A 17455-nucleotide genomic window follows, 5' to 3' on the forward strand; every position below is an offset into this window, starting at 1 on the left:
CCAAATTTCCCATAGCAGTCACATTCTTGCATTATTCCTTGCTTTTTTTTGAGCATGGCTATCCTGTGTTCGCTTGCTTGTCACTTCACCAAGCCGTAGCTAACCCTCGACAGATATCTGTCAGTCCAGCCCCATAATCATTTAACTTTACATGTTGTCCCTCCCTTTCTATTAGCTGTACTTTTTTGTGTCTCTGGTGTGCTTTCAATGTGCCTTCAAGGATGTTTTCTGCTTTACTACTTGATATAAAGTCTGAACCTACACATCTAGAGATGCACTCTCCTCTTTTGGTGTATGTCACACTGTCATCAACCTTCTGATGCCCTTTTCCCTTGAGCCGCTTCTGCAGTGGCAGGCAAAGGCTACAGATCTGCCAGTTCGACTTGAGGAAAGGATCTTGCACAGATTCTAGTTAGACTTTATTCACTCACCATAGTTCTTGCTGGCTAGGGATTTAGATTTCAGAAAACAACGAACTTCTTGTTCTGGTCTGTTACTTCGATTTTGTTGAAAATCAACTCCTTCAAAATTTTTTTTCCAATTATAATTGAGTTTAAGCCATATATTTCAGGTCTGGAATATGTGTTGAACATTTCAGAATGCAGTGGTTTGGCAATTCAGCTATCAGTTTTTAAGAAAAATAGAATCAAATTTGGGAACTCGTAAAGTCACACAATAGACAAATCCCGTGAGGCTAAATCCATAGCAGTAAAAGCATCTCTTGTTTTGTTTTCCAGGGTTTTCTGCAAAATTGCACACTGTAACTCAAAGCCTGCAATACACATAACATTTTTTCTTTTAGAATTTTTTTTCTTTTAGAATTTATTTTTTCAACTAAGTGGTGACTATCTGAAGCTCTGGTTAAGAAAAGCAGAAAGCCTAAAGCTGAATTAATTCTGCTGTTCATATCTGAATCCCTGAAAATAGCTCAAACAAATGCCAGTACCAATCTTTAGGGTAATACTTACCCCTGTTCAGAGTGACATTTGTAGATTAGAACATACTCATTTCTGCTTCACTGATTTTTTAGGCACAGCATCTATAAGATGCATTGACAAAATGCATTCATGTTAACAAGATTCATCCAGGTACCTACCTCCCCTCTAGACATTTAGAAAATATTCTTTTTCCTTATCTATTCCATCATAAGGGGGAAAATTCAACAGTTTCAAGGAAAGACTTTGAAATTTATTATCTTTGGGATTAAATAACATCAGTCAATTTCAGAGTAAGTAGGTAATTCAAGACAGCCTTCATCTAATATACACTTCTAAGTGAGTAATAAGAGAAATTAGCATCAAAGATAAACTGTCCCTTGTTGAAATTTCAGGGAGAGCGAATGTTTACTGAGGACAGAATGAAACAGATAAACAAGGAAGGTTTTATGTTAAAGCTGTTGTCTGAATGGAACACCCTGTGTGCTGGAGAAAGAACACAAAAGCCATGAAGTGTCTCACAAAACCACAAAATTATCACTCAATTTAGAGATCTTTTGTATACACCCCCCCCCTTGGCTTTTCTATCTTTCTCGGCCCTCCAGGCTCCTTGCTTAACTGGCTATTTATTCAAATTGGTAGAAGGTTTTGTGAATAAAAACTTGAATTTTTAATGATACAGACATCACTTAATTCACAGTTACAGAACAGCTACTCTTTGGCAAAGCTGGCTCACTCATGTCAGGAAAATCACTCCCAGGCAATAGAGCCCTGGTTATCAGAATAGTGGGTAACAGGGCTGTCTCCAGTTCTGTGCTCCTCTCATGCCCTCCTGTGTACACATGTAGTAGGTCAAAGCAAAGTGCTGAAGAGCTGACATTTCTGCTAGGGGATGAAGTAAAGCGAAGAGAAGGCTGCAGCCCATTATGCTGACCTAGTGTTAAGCTGAATGTAAGTGGATTTCTTAGAGCCTTTACATCTTAGGGGCAGTCAGCAGCTCCAGATCATGATAATAAGTGATTTCAGATACTCTGGAAATGAGATAACATTACTCATTTCCGTAAGTTCTGGACAATTACATATTCTATTTTCTGCTTGATACCCAGGTGGTTTAAAGGTAATATTAGAGTCTCCCTCTGTTTTCTTTCAATGATACTTATGAAACTGCCTTTCTAATCTGTTCAGACTACTGGGAGAGCAACAGACACGAAAATTCTGTTTCTTTTTCCCTCTGAAGAAAGGCATTATTATATTTTCCATGCATAATAATTCATTATTATATTTTCCACTTATAAAAAGATATGTTTACCCCAGTACAGTAAGCCATTAAGTTTTGATGAAATCATAAAAACAACTTTTGTCTTGCTTCTGTCTTGCATCACTTTATTTAGCAGTGCTGCTCTCTCTTTTTTTTTTTTTTTTAAAGCTATGTTCAAATCAACAGCTTTATCATTCAGGCTGCCCTGCAAACCATATGTCAGATCCAAAGCCTTACTACAATGAATAGGAAGAATTAATTTTTCTGTCTAACTCAGTAGTGTTTATCCTGCAGATCTGGTTATTGAAACACAAGAGCTTTCAAAAACCTGTTAAGCAGTGAAGTTACCGTTATCTTTTATGAGATTTACTGTCTGCATGTAATAATTTTCTGGCTTTCATACTGTAAAAAATCTGCTGATGCCTGCACAGAGCTGAGCGTGAGTTGAGTCTGTGTGAAGGGGAATATTACACAGAATTACTGGACATTCCTATTAAAAAGCTCAATAGCTCTTTGCCTTTTTGTTCTTATGTTTTGGGATAGACTGCAAATGTTTATACAGATAAACTGTGCACTGTGGGTTTTGATTTTATGCTTTATTGCATTTTTTTGTGTCCTCGTGAGCTGAGCTATACTAGCAATAAAAAGCATGAGTCAAAGCCCACTTCTGAGCTTGTGCCTACAAGCTACTTCTTATGGGTGCTTTTCCAAATATAAACATATTTGGAAAACTAGATAGATTTTTATTTCTCATGCAGTGCACAGTCGTTCATTATGTTTTGCAAGGGAAGAAATACTGCTGGCTCATGATAAATGTATCATGTACCATAAGCCATGGTGTAGTACATTTTATACTGAATATGTATAACTTGCAAAATCCTCTGTATAACTTGCTCCAAAATACTAACATTGCTTTGCTGTTAAATATTGAAATATTAAATATTGAAACAAATTTTAAAACTCAGTTAGACATCAATACAGCCTATGGGCTACCTTGTAATTTTTCCTGATGCGGAGTTGCTACTCTGGATTTTTCACCGAAGACAAACTTAAAAGGGAGAGCAAGTTCCACAGAGGGAGTTTACAGAACAAAATATTCAGATGATACGTCCCATAATTCATCACTCCCAAGCCAAGATAGCCCCCAAGGGAGAGATTAAAAAAAAAGAAAAAAAAAGAAAAAGAAAAAAAAAAAAAAAAAGAAAAAAAAAGTGCCATAACTTGTGGAATGGCAGAGCATGAGGGGCTGGTGTCCTGGAGTTCTCGCTCTGACTGTGATGGAGCTTTCCCGCTGTGCCCGGTTCCAAAACCTACACACTGTGCTATCCTGCTCAGTGCTTTTGTCAGCTCCCAGGACCTGGGCAGGCATCCCCCGTCCCCAGGTCTGCCAGCAGCCCGCCCCTCTGCTCAGCCTCCCTGGAGGCAGCCCAGCTCCTGGCAAGCGTTGTGTAGGAGTGTTGTGTAAGAGTGCCAGGGATAAGCCAGAGACATCGGGAATTGCAGGTAGGGTTACAGGAGGGACTTGTGCAAATGAGCCAGGTTGCCCCATGGCTCTTCCTCTGGCTTTTAAAGAGAGATGTCAGAGAGCAGTCCAGCAAGGAGCTGGGCGGCTTGTCAGTGTTTCTGAAAGGTGCAAAATTGCTTTTCCCACCTGCCTTGAGAAGAGACAGGAGGCAGCAGTGCTTGTCCACGCTGTGCAGCTGCTTGATGAGTGGGAAGGGAAGCCTGAGGCCTTCCAGAAGGTGTGCGGTTCATGGTATGGACAGGAACCAGGATTCAAACCACAAAACTACCCTGGCCCTGGCCTAGAGGAGGCTGGCAGCCACCATTTAAATATGAAACATCAGAATACCATCAAAAACACCCTCATCCCCTGGGCAGCAAACTCCTGTTAGATAGTCACTGGTTAATCTGATACATTCATGTGAAGGAGGAGGCACTTGGTGAAAGTGGGAAAACACCTAACTACACTGATTAATGCTAATTGGTTAATCGCCTTTCCTTATGAATAAATTAAGGATGTGCAGTAACTGGCAATATGGCTAGACACTGCTTTTGTATTGGAGACCAGAGCCTGAGAATTATTTCCAAATAGCACCAATTCAGGCTGGAGGAGCTGAAGATTCCAAAGATGTCTCTTTTAAAAATGTCTTTAGGGGCAGTATAAGAATATTATTTTCCTGGTGCAGGGCTGTAGATCTGAAACAATACTCTGTATCAGGATGCAGTATACATTTTGACTGCTTTGATTTGAGGAATCCAATATGATCATGAGGACTACCTTGTTTAAAGAAAGAAAAGAAGGAAAAAGTAGGGTGTAACGCCAGTGGTGGAGAAGGAGCAGAGTGCCCAGTCTGCTGCTGCAACGCTCTAGCAGGGAGGTCATGCAGGCCGTGAGATAGGAGCCTCTGAATTGATGCTGCGTGCTCAGAGACTGTGACTCAGAGCCATGAGACCTTGGGTAGCTCTTTTGTGGGCAAGTAAGTGCTCAACACACAAAAGATAATCTAACAAAACCTGCTCCCTGCTCCCTGTGACGTTAGCAAAGCTTAGCCATAAAAATTGTGTCACTTCTGGCAAGAAAGAAACTTACTCTGCAGTGTCTGTAAAGACCCCCAGACATTACTGGCCTGATGTACTGGAGACTCGTCTGTGACTCATCTGCATCCTTCCCATTTGTGCCTGCTCACGTACTTTTTAGCCCTAGACTTTTTTAAAAAGAACCTGATTTCTTCCAACATCTTACACAACTATGCCTTCAAGAGGAACTGGCTACAGTTAATGTAGACACCACTTAATATTCTTGCTCGTGTGAAGTAGAAGCCCTGTTGTGCCTTCAGAAGGCTGTGCTATGTATGTGCCAGGATGGATAAATAGTTCTGTATTTCCACAGTGTTTCCATCTGTGGGCCACATTCCTTGGAAAGAAAAATAGGAAATTACTTCTGGCATATAAAATGCAGTATAAGAGCACGCTTTAGAAAAGATCCCAAGACATTTGGGAAGATTATTAAAATCATAAAATATTTTAATTATCACTGTGATTTAAATTATTATTTATCATTATTTTAACTAATGGTTTAAATAATCATCATAATGATGACTAAAATCATCATCACAAAGCAGGTATTAGAAATGGGCCTAGTTACTGTGTATCTTTTGGTGGTTGCTAAAGTGACCTAGTGGAGATGCCAGATGGGCAAGGTGCTGTACATTTACAGCAGCATCAGGACCTGCTCCAAGAAACTTTATCTCTAGGCAGATAGAAAAAGAGGATGCACACTCTCCATTTTAAACTGTGGCACACAAAAAGACCGCCAAAGCCAGATATGTTAGTGTAATGCTTCAAAACAAAAGACCACCTTTTCTTACAGTTATTTTGTAATTAGTTTTTAAAATAAGTGACAGCTGCTTTTATGCCAGGTCCTAATCTCATCAGGGAAAATGGCAAAACTCCCAGGGTAACTAGGATTTTTCTCTTTATACAGAATTCATTGAAGAACATTGTATTTATCCTTTTTTATTTGTCCTTTTCAATAGATTGGTGCAAACCCAATAATTTTAGATTTAGTATTATTTAATTATTTACATGAAGGGCAGAATTTTTGTTTAAAACACTCACGTGTTTGCTTCAAATATGCTTGTGTGTCACTGAGCCACCAAACCACAATTAAGTTCTGGGAAATGGCGTATTGTTGAGGTTCATGATGTCCCATGATGTGGTGGGATGGGTCAGAGTCTGATTTTAATTGGAGGCCTGATCTAAATTTGTATCCTCTGAAATCTGGATTGACAAACTGTGTAGGATTTTGAAGTTCCCCAAGATGTCAGCAGCAAAAGGAAAGACCTTACATTGTCGCCTCTGGTTGTGTGGTTTGTACATGACAAATATCAAGCAGAGTATTTGCTCTTCCCTTACAGGATTAATGAGATTCCGTCTTTTCTAGGAGCCCAGATAAAGTCTTGGGTGCCTTGCTTGGGAGAAAAGATGAAGTAAAAACACACTGTCAGAAGTATGCTGGAGCATATTTTACCAGTTCATGGACTTATTAGGGTTGGAAGGAACCTCTGGAACTGGAGATCATCCAGTCCAACCCCCCCTGCTAAGGCAGGGTCACCTAGAGCAGGTTACAGGTGACACAGGAACACGTCCAGGTGTGTTTTAAATGTCCCCAGAGAGGGAGACTCCATGACTTCCCAGGGTTCCAGTGCTCTGCATTCTCCATGTAAAGAAGTTTCTTTTGTAAAACTTCAGTCAGTTTTGCTTGCTTTGCAAATAGGATGAACATTATAGCCTGAAATCAGTACTTTCCATTCAATATAATATACTACAGGGAGAAATCATTTCAGATTACTAGGAAATTAGAAAGGACAAAATAAATTGTTTCCTCAGGGAAGTGGTGACAGCCCCAAACCTGCCAGAGCTCAAGGAGCCCGAGGCAACGCTCTCAGGCACGTGGTGCTGTTATAGATGACCTGGGACAATTCATGGGGTTTTTGTTATATGTTGTTGAGAATATAGGTATAAGATACAGTTAACTTATAAGCAAGGGTTTTGCCCTAGAAACGGGCAAGCCCAGGTTTGTAAAGTTACTTTTCTGAAAGGACAAGGGTGTAGCTAAGTGGAGAGATGACGCTAATCACCGCCATTAAGGAAGGAGACACCGCTTTGTCTGGCGACAAGGACTGCTGAGGGTTCAGTCACTGGCTGCTTACACGAACCTCAGACACCACATCAGAGGAAAACACGAACCAGACACCACATCGGAGGAAAACACGTCGCCCAGACAACATAGCGAAGGAATATATAAGGGGACTTGAAGCGGGCGGGATTTTGTGAACACAGCGGGGTCACACTGAGACTGTGACAGGTGTTCACGCAATGCTGATCCCGGGTCTATCAGCATTGCCCTTTGATTGCTGGTATGTTTAAAATTTTATTCTGTATTTTCTTAAATTAATAAAAATTATTTTATTAATTTGAAAATTGGCTGAGCATTTATAACAGTGCCATCTGCAGAATCACAGAACCATAGAATCTCCTGAGTTGGAAGGGACCCATCGGGATCTCATTCCTGCAGTTGTCCTGTGCAGGGCCAGGAGCAGGACTTCGACGATCCCTGTGGGTCCCTTCCAGCTCCGGGTACTCTATGATTATGGGTTGGTTTGGGGTTTTTTTCCTACTTTTTTATTTGGGAGAGGAGGGTGTATGTGTGTTTGTGTCTTGTGGGGGTATTTTTGGATCTTTATTGTTTTTTTGGGTTTTTTTGTTTTGTTTTGTTTTGTTTCTTTTTAATCATGAACAATTCTGACCTTTTTGAGTAGCAGTGAATTAATTTCAAGCTGTATGCAGACATGCCCGCCCGGTCAAGGCAAGGAGGCGCGAAAACCCGGGAATGGCGCCGCGGGCCGCTCCGCGCGGCCGCCAGGGGGCGCTGCCGCGCCGCGCCGGGCTCTGCCTGCGGGAGGGCGGGGAGGCCGCGGCCCTGCCCCGCGGCCCTGCCCCGCGGCCCTGCCCCGCGGCCCTGCCCCGCGGCCCTGCCCCGCGGCCCTGCCCCGCGGCCCTGCCCCGCGGCCCTGCCCCGCGGCCCTGCCCCGCGGCCCTGCCCCGCGGCCCTGCCCCGCGGCCCTGCCCCGCGGCCCTGCCCCGCGGCCCTGCCCCGCGGCCCTGCCCCGCGGCCCTGCCCCGCGGCCCTGCCCCGCGGCCCTGCCCCGCGGCCCTGCCCCGCGGCCCTGCCCCGCGGCCCCTCCCGGTGCCCCTTCCCTGCGGCGCTGCCCCGCGCCTGGCGGGCCGGCAGCCGGCCGTGTGCGGGCGCGGGGCATGGCCCTGCCTCACACCCCGTCTCGGGCCATGCCGCCCGCACCGCGCGTCGCTGGGCAGAGCCTGAGGTGTGGGAGCGCCCCGGAGGCCGCTGGGCTGAGGGGAAGCGGCGGGACCGCGCCGCGGGTACATTAATTACATTAATTACCCGGTACTGCGGCTCACCCGCTCTCTCGTTCTGACCCCTGCCGAAACACAGCAGATGCGCTCCATGTTCAGCTCGCTGCTAGGGGAGGATATTTGTTTCAAGGGAAAGATTCCCTGTGTGAGGAAACCGTGGCCAAGAGGAAACAGGGACAGGGCTGTGGCACTGAATGGATGGAAAGAAATAAAACCCACACGTTTGTTAACAAAGACCAGTTTCTTACAATAAAATGATGATCAGAACAATTAAGAGAGGTTCTACTTCCTCTCTAAAATGTCATTTCCACAGTAACATTGAAAGAGGTATTTTCTGTTCATAGAATCACAGAATCAGCAGGGCTGGAGGAGGCCTTTTAGATCATCCAGTCCAAACATCAGCCCAAAACTACCACAGTAACCCCTAAAACACATCATCCAGCACCAGATCCAGGTGCCTCTTGAACCCCTCCAGGGATGGTGACTCCACAACCTCTCTGGGTAACCTACTCCAATGATTGACCACCCTAACAGTGAAAAATTTTACGTATTATCTAATCTGAGTTTCCCCTGTCTCAGCTGAAGGCCATTTCCTCTGCTCCTCTAAATGCAGTCACACCTCACTATGTTCTCCTTCTGGGGAGTTGTAGAGAGGGATGAGGTTCCCCCTGAGCCTCCTCCAGGCTAAACAACCCCAGCTCCTTCTGCCCTTCCTCACAGGACGTTTTCTTCATGAGCTTTGTTGCCCTTCTCTGGACATGCTGCAGCACCTCAAAACCACCTTTTTAAAGTGAAGTAAAACTCACCCAAAACAGTGTTTGAGGTGTGGCCTCACCAGTGCTGAGTACAGGGGGATGTTCCAGAGAGCGTGACTCTGTTCTCAGGCTAGTTTTCCGCAGGCATTATTGGGGTCACTTGTAGGCCCAGGATTTCTTACTTTAAAATTCTAATGAGATCTTGTCACTATTCTGGAGTAATGCCTTTAGGATTGTCTCTGCTTGGGTTGGATTGTTGGCATTTAAATTAGGGAGTGAGCTGGGATCATCCAGCTGGGCACTGTGTTTTGGTCAGGGATGGCTGAACAAAGGCATGCTGCCTGTGATGCCTCCGTGTGAAAAACGTGAGGGCTGGTATAAATCCCAACACGACTGAAGGAAGTTGTTTTAACTGGTATCCATTACTTTCTCTCCTGGTGCTAAATTAGCTTGCAGGGCTTTGATCATTGCTACCAATGAGAAAAAGAGTATAGTTAGTATGTCAGGGTGTGGGTGTGTGTGTGTTTATGGACATATGAAAGGGGGACACGATTTAAATATCAAAAACAAGGCTTTAAAGTGCCAGATTCATTTCTTCACAGCTGCCGATGTCTTGTTAATAAAATAGATGTCATTGTTCAAAAGTTAAGTGTTAAGTACGTGTAAATTAATTTTCTACCATATGAGTAAAATTACTATTTACATCCCAGAACTTTGTAAAAGTCAGTCTTTTGGGCTTCAAATGACTGAGTAAGAATCAGTGTAAATGTGACAGAAAATTTCTAACCCCTTTGAATCCTCTGTTTTTACTGAACTTGAGAGTAATGGGCATGTATTGTTAGAAACTGTAAAGCAGAAACCAGTTAGCTCCTAAAGTCACATAAAAGACTTAGAGGAACTTCTGCAAAAAAAAATAATGGGAAGTATTCCATGAAGTGGGCAGAAGCATTTTTTTTGTCAACATCAGTAGGCATAAGCTTTTAAACATTGCATTACATTACATTTGGAAATCTCTGTTAACCACAGTTCCTCCAGTCCACCATGTTTTGGACCTGATTTACATTTGTCACCTCATGCAGCTAAGCAAAATGCTTTGAATTTAATGTGTTAAGCCATCAGGCATGGACCATGCTATTCGAGATCCAGAAGGTTCCATCTTGGTTAAATGTTAGTGATATTCTGGAGATGAACATTTATGAACATATTACATGGAGTTTTTTTCCTTTTTTTTTGGCAGGTGACATTGGTGACAGAAGAAGGACAAGAATGATTACATATCCATAACTCCCAGCAGTATGTCAGGTAATCATATTTAATAAGAACATCTGTGCAATATTTCTTGCCTTTCTGGAGTGAAATATTTCAATAAATATTGCTAAATATTTATTGAAATCTTTATTGAAAAATGCTTCCTTAAAAATTTCTGAATTGATTGGTGCTGGGAATGGAAATGTTTCCTCCATCCAGAGCATAGAGATGTGGGACACATAGTAATCTTCCCCAACATTTTTGAAACTTTCATCATCCTTAGTTTGCCTTCCCGCACATCGTTGTTTTTTGTTCTAAATGCACATCCCAACTTCAGCATTCCTGCTGAAGCTGCCAGCACAGGAACAGTTTCTGCTGAATATCCTTGCCTGAGTTACTTTGTAACATGGACATATCCCCTGAGCTTCAAAGTGAGACAGTCAAACTTATTTTACATAGGCTGCCAAGTACTCTTCAGAGAATTATTGACTAGGTCTGCAAGTGGGCTGAAGATCCAGAGTTGACATGACCATTAACCATTTTAAGCCTGCTTAACCATCTTATCCCGGCCAGTTGCAAAGCAGCTGAAGGTTACACATAAATTAGCTGTGTCAGAACCCCCTTGTATCTAATCCCGGAACAGGGTGTTTAGCAAGACGTGCTTATCATGTGGAGATCATATAGAAGGCCAGATAATTTCAGACTTCCAGAATTTGTTCTAGTATTCATCAATTTGCCTATGAAAATGCTCTACTGATACTGTTTGTCATTGTGTGTTTTAAGAGCCAAGTGCATAAACAGGACCTTTTAAAAACCTGCAAAATACAGCATGTGTGTGCTACATAGGAAAAATCATCACTAACAAGACTGGTGTTCTGCCCAAGGGACAGTTTATTTTTACTTGACTATGCAGATCAATTTTCTTTTCCTTTTCCCTAGAAGGCTCCTGTCCATTTGTACTGGCCAGATGGTCTTCTTTAGGTTTCTAGATAAGAGGTAGAGGGTAGAATTCATTGGAAGAAACAGAGTATTATGTAAATACATGCATTCATAGTAAAACATATTATTTGAGAATATGAAAAGGTGTGTCTTTTTATGGTTTCTTTGCTGCTTATTGAAGCAGAGACAAATATAAGAATGAAGCAGAGAGCACTGAGGCATTTTGTGGAATGGAGTATTGACCCTCGTTGGTGTGTCAGGCTCTGACTTAGCATCACTGCCACATGAGGATCAGGAAGGAGTTACTGTCCTTAGGCTGCGTTGGCAGGCCCTGCTAGAGTGGTTTTGCATTGTCCTGCAGGCATTCTGGGCATGGTGATTTCATTTGGCAGATGCCTGTTTTGGAAGAATTTAAAGCACTGGCATGTAACTTAGTCTCTTCCAACTCTCTGTTGTGTGCTTCCTTGTGCTAAACTGTGTTTTATGGCATTTTGCTACAGGGCTTGACGTCACTGTGGTTTTGTAGGGAGCAGTTAATAGCTTCTGCTGTGTGATGGCGAGAGATGAGGAAGGAAACGCAGTTGTACCCGCTTTATCCTCACCTTATCTGTTGGGTCTGTGGCTTCCCGTGGAGGGTGGGTTTGTGGAGATTTTCCATTAGCACTCCAATCAATCGTGTCTCTCTGGCCTTGCCTCTGGCAGGGCAGCTCTGCTAAGCACAGAGAAACACAAAGCCTAATTGGAAGGATCTATACTTTCTGTATTTCTTTTAACAGAATTCAGCAGAACAAATATGTGCAAAGAAATTATCATGAAGCCAAAAAAAAAAAAAAAAAAAGATTGAGATGGAGATGACTGTTCGTACAACTGCAGATGTCCAACACGTTCCATTATGAGCAGTTCGTATTTTCTGTTTCTGGTTATAGGAATGACATTTCCTACATGAGTGTAAATGTGATGAGAAGCATGGATAAAATGAAAGTCTTTCAAACTTTTCAAACTATAAAAACTTCATAAATACCATGATCCGGAGCCAGACAAGAGTCCTTTTCTAATGAATGATAATGGAAGTTTAGATTCTGTTACTGAGTCACTGGAATATGGGAGCAGAATCTAATATGAAACCAAACCAGCTGGCTAAAATAACAGGCTGTATTATTCTGTATTTTTGATAGATAATTTTTCTCCCCATATGTTATGTTTCTACTGCGGTATGTATTTTCCACTTGTAGGCACTGCCCGAAAGCCTTCAGGTTCTAGTGCAATCTAGAGAAGTTTTTCTGACAGCAGATTGTAGAATTTGACCTTGACAGTAAAACCAGGCTTTAGTACATTTGCAGTTTCCATAAGAAAAATATTTTGAATATTTTGACATCTCGTCTTTAAAAATACACACTGGTGTAATTATTTTATGTGCTTATACCTTTTAATAGAGTTTTAATAGAGAGGGTTCTAATTTGCCAAAATTATTTTGGGAATTTCAAAGTTATGGGTACCATGGAAGGATTTCAGAAATACAGAAGTCCTTACTTGAAAGTTAATAAAATTAAAAACAAAAAGCAGAGTGAATGTGTGATGTAAAATATTTGCACGCAAAAAGTTAACTGTAACACAAATACTGAATTAATGAGTTGAAGCTACTCTTTCTTTTCCTTAAAATACAGCGTTCACCCAGCAATACAGATAGAGTTAATGAACAACCTAATATTGAGTTCTTGATGTCATAAGAAGCAGACAAGTGAAAAGCTGGACCTACAGGTTTTGTAGACAGAGTGTTTGTCATTTTGTTTTTGCAGCTCTGCCAGTTCTAGGTGTCAAGACTTGCCCGGCCAGGTTTTTTTAGGCCTAGCACAGATGATGGCCAAACATTGAGATAAAGGGACGCTTCAGGAGAAATGGACATAGTATGTCTTTGAGTGTTATGTCTGACTCGTATGTCTGTTCTCATTAACTGAAGCTTGGTAAAGTAAATCGTTTTCAGATGAGCCATCACACACTTAAATGCAGCAAAGCAAATCTGAAAGTTTAGCTTTTCTGTTTTGAAACATTGTTTTTATTGAATGTGATTTGTCTTTTGTAGAATCACAGAATGACTTGGGTAGGAAAGGACCTTTAAAAGTGGTCTCATCCAGTTCCCCCTGCAATGAGCAGGGACATCTTCAGCTAGATTAGGTTTCTCAGATGCCCATCTAATCTGATTGTGAGTGTTACCAGGGCTGGGGTGCCCCTTCTCTGAGCAACTTGTTGCAATATTTTAACATCTGCATTGTAAAAACCTGCCTTATATCTAATCTAAACTGACTCCATGTCCTGTTTCAACAGGCTAAAAAATTTGTCCCCCTCTTTCCTAGAAGCCCCCTTCAGGTACTAAAAAGCCACAATACGTCTCCCCAGAGCTTTCCCTCTTCAAAGCTGAACAGATTCAACTTTTTCAAGCTTTTGTTATAGGAGAGGTGTTTGATTCCTGTGATCATCTTGGTGGCCCTCCTCTGGACTCACAGGTCCGTGTCCTTCCTGTTCTGAGGACCCCAGAGCTGGATGCTGGATGCTGTGCTCCAGGTGGGGTCTCATGAGAGCGGAATAGAGGGACAGAATCTCCTTCCTTGCCACACTGCTTCTCCTGGTGGCCACACTGCTTTGGATGCAGCCCAGGGTATGATTTGTTTTCTGTAACAACAGTGTTCATCAGCAGTTTTACACTTGACACCAACAATTGCTGCCCACAGAGTAATGTCTGAGAAAAAAAAAACTTTGTCAGCATTATAAAATTAGTACTATCTTAGCAATAAGAGCAAGTTCTTTCATGTGCATACATTTGCACAACAGAGAAACTTGGCACAACTAAAAAAGTTGGAAAGTGCTATTTTCTCATTGAGAGGAATGAGAAATTAGAATACTTTCAAATAAATAAGTACGTAAAATAATTTTAAAAGTTTCTTTCTATTTTAACACTGTAATGAAGCTTCTGGTTTAGCATCACTATTCACTGGCCACAGCTGTCACTGAAGGCTCCCTTCAGTGCATCTTCTCCCAAAATGCAGGACAAACCTTGAGACATATTTTCATCTTACTTTATTTACTAGAGTGAAAACTGAAGAAGAAATTCAAGAATGGATTCTAAAACCTAAAAAATACTATGTGTAGACTACAGTAAATCTCATAATTTTTACCTTCATGGCAGATGAAGAGAGACTGTAAAGAGTGTAATAGTGGTTCCAATAAAAACTGCAGCAGTTCTTTCACTGATTTCAGTAAGGCTGAGGTTTTACTCTGCTTTTACTTGGGAGCTTCAAAATCAACTCAGTCATTGTGCTTCTACACAAATATCCACACTGTTCTATTTGGTAATGACTGTGAAGTTAGATCAAGATAGGAATTATAATAAAATTAAGTGCTTACATCGGGGAATATAATTTAAATGTCATAAATGCATATTTTCAGTAAGTAGAATTTAATATGCAACGTTTCTTGAAACAGGTCCCTCATTTGGAGAAGAAAATTAATCAGCTTTTGTACAACAAATCCATTTGAAAACCAGTGTCTCCAAGGGTGTTGCACGTAGTTTCCAAGAACTGAGAAAAGTAATAGAATAGGAAAGGTACCACATTTTCTTCATGAGTCTTTTCACTGTAATGCTCATTACCCTGTAAACTTGACATTATTTCAGCCAGAGAACAGTTTATTGTTTAACATCAGCTGAGAAATTATTTCTCCTGAATTTCTGTAATGGTTTTCGTAGGATAATTTAATTTGACATACATCACTGTCTGACACTTCTCTGCCTGCTAGACCATGATAAAATCCAACTAACTCAAGTGTATTATTTCTTTTAAGTAATGGACTTTCTAGGAGGACAGTAAATACTTTAATATAAGGTTTTGTTACACCAGGATTCAGCAGCTTTGTAATGAGCTTTTGGGGATTTTCAAAAGGTTAACAAGATTTATATTGTGGGATGTTTTTGCATGAAGCTATGAATCACTCCATGATGGCTCTTATTACTTAGAAGCATATTTCTGAATATGCAGTTAAAAATACCACACTTGCTAAGTTCTAGGTTACAGACACTCTGGGTTAATTTTACTCTTTTTTTTTGGTTCAAAATTTAATATTTTTAAAAGTGCTTTATGAATGTGCTATATAAATACAAAAGCCAGGTAGTCTGGGAAACATTTTGTAATGTTTCAAATTTTATGCAATTCTTTAATATGTTGTGTTTTCTTTCCAACTTACAAATACCTGCTGTTTTTTCCACAAAAGATCATACATTTTCAAAAAAAAAAGGAGGGGGCAGGGGATCTGATTAGATTTCACAAAAAACAGAGAAAACAAATGTGGTTTTTTTTTTTTTTTAGTAGCAGTAATTTTTTTTAGTTTGTAGCATTTTCTAGACATTTTAAATGCATTTCATTATGTTAATGCTGATTTTTTTCTATTTTGTTTTTAATGATCTATCAGTATATTTAGTCCCTTTCTGTAGTAATTTTATTTAAGCCAGAGCTGTTTGTTTTACTAACTCATTTTTCTGAGAGTTGTTTCTGATGGGAGCAGACTGTTGTATTTGAAATTCTGAGTGCAATTCTTAGACTGTGTAGCTGTGTTTCACCACTGGCATCAGGTTAGGAGGGCTGCAAAATGTTGTCAGTATAAAATGTACTTGTTCATTTTACAGGCAAGAGGTTTTTAGAGTAGTTATTTAAAAGGAGTAAAATGTCCTGTTTTTTCTAAGTCTTCTCTTCAATAGCCTATAAAATACAGCACTTTGCCCTGCTTGCCACAGGAGTTGCAGCCTGCCATTTTATGATCTTCAAGAGCCTGACCACAGACCACTGTTTAGTTCTTTTGATAACTGTATGTCAGAGCAATGAACTTACAACACTTGTCCTTGGTATTAATTCCTATATGTAGAGAGGACTGTAATTTTTTTTTGTGCCGATTGTAAAGCTGTCGGCAAACTGTAGGATCAATCCAATTGGGCATTTTCCAGTTATTTTCATATAGAAATACCTTTTAAATTCACTAAATGCACTTCTCATTATGTTCTTTAAAACATCAGATTTGCTACAGTGTTTATCATACAGGAAGACAAAAGCTTAAGGAAATGTGTAAATGTTGCCATACACAAAGGCCTTTCACTATTGTTTTGTTGTATTTCTGAAAATGGTTTGGAGCTGTACCAAACTTCAGTTTATTTGAAGTTAAAAGAATTCTCTCCTCACATCCAAATCTGTCGTTCTTACTGAGGAAGCTTTGACTGCATTGTTTGGGCAAACTTTATTTGTTTATTTATCTTTTTTGTCTTTAACAAATTACATGTTTGTCAAGACTGCTAGTTTTAGTACCTTTGTTTTACCTGGCCATTCCTCAAACCTCAGTCCTTCAATGAGAGGTGATATTGCAAGATAGTGGCTGTCTCTTAAAGCAGTTTCAGAACCAAAATAAATTGAACTATTTTACCACCATGAAAAAAGAAAGAGCTGCAATGATGTGCATGTATCCCCAGGATTTTGATAGCAAACAGCAGCCAGATATACTGCCCACTCCCCAGTGGGAAGAAGTGGAAGGTCTAATGAGAGATCACAGAAAGACTATGTGAATTGATTTGAAAGCTCATGAGGAAAGTAAAATTCAGAATCAGGAAAAAAAATCAGAAAAAGGTGGCAGTGATCTGAAGTGATTTGTGGAAGTGATTCCTAAATGGTTTCACTGTAACTTACTTGTTTTTAAAGATCTGGCTTATGTATTTTGAGCCATATTCTGAAAATGCTGTTTTGTCTTCTCACTTTTATTTTAATAGGTTCCCAGGCACCACAAGAATTATGTAACACAACATGAGGAGGGTAAACATCCATTAACATTCCTGTATTTATACCAACAGTAGTGTGCAAAATGAGCCCTGGAGAGGTGGATTGCTGTCTGTGGGGAATTAAATCAATGTTGTTTTAAAACAAACAGAGGGAGGTGGTTCTGCACATGAAGAGATAGACACTGAGATTCCTTGCCGGAGATGTGCACAAGAGTAGACTGGGCTGTAGTTCAAAGAGATATCCATTGGGTATTGCTGCATTATAGAAAGGCCACAAGGGTTCAGGCTGTCCCTTGGGCTGAGGAGTGGCTGGGGAGACACTCTTGGTGGAACTCTCATACGTGCTTGCTTTGTTCTTACTCTTCCCTGGGTATCCACTTACCACTCCTATTGTAGAACAGTAGCCAGGTGAGCCCTTGGGGTTCAGGTATAGCTTTTTCTCAGAATAACTCCTTCCCATGTGTCATGCAGAACTGTGAGAGCCAAGAATGCATTTAGCATCTATGTGTCTGTATTGGTTAGCACCACTGTTCTAGTTCCATGGTGTGTCCTGGTATTTTACTGCTTTTCCCCA

At 40.9% G+C, this 17455-nt stretch overlaps 1 protein-coding gene across 8 annotated transcripts in view; it reads left to right on the forward strand.

Annotated features, from left to right (window-relative positions):
* The window catches only part of THRB (thyroid hormone receptor beta), a 170356-nt gene that overhangs the window by 109621 nt on the left and 43280 nt on the right, over nt 1-17455 (forward strand). For all 8 annotated transcript variants that reach the window (XM_063408881.1, XM_063408888.1, XM_063408872.1 and 5 more), the window contains one exon: nt 10126-10190. In XM_063408881.1, the coding sequence (XP_063264951.1) occupies nt 10184-10190 (7 nt within the window). In that variant the 5' untranslated portion in view covers nt 10126-10183. The remainder of the gene's footprint in view (nt 1-10125; nt 10191-17455) is intronic.

This window comes from Prinia subflava, chromosome 1, assembly GCF_021018805.1.
Source record: "Prinia subflava isolate CZ2003 ecotype Zambia chromosome 1, Cam_Psub_1.2, whole genome shotgun sequence".
Classification (NCBI taxonomy): Eukaryota; Metazoa; Chordata; class Aves; order Passeriformes; family Cisticolidae; genus Prinia; species Prinia subflava.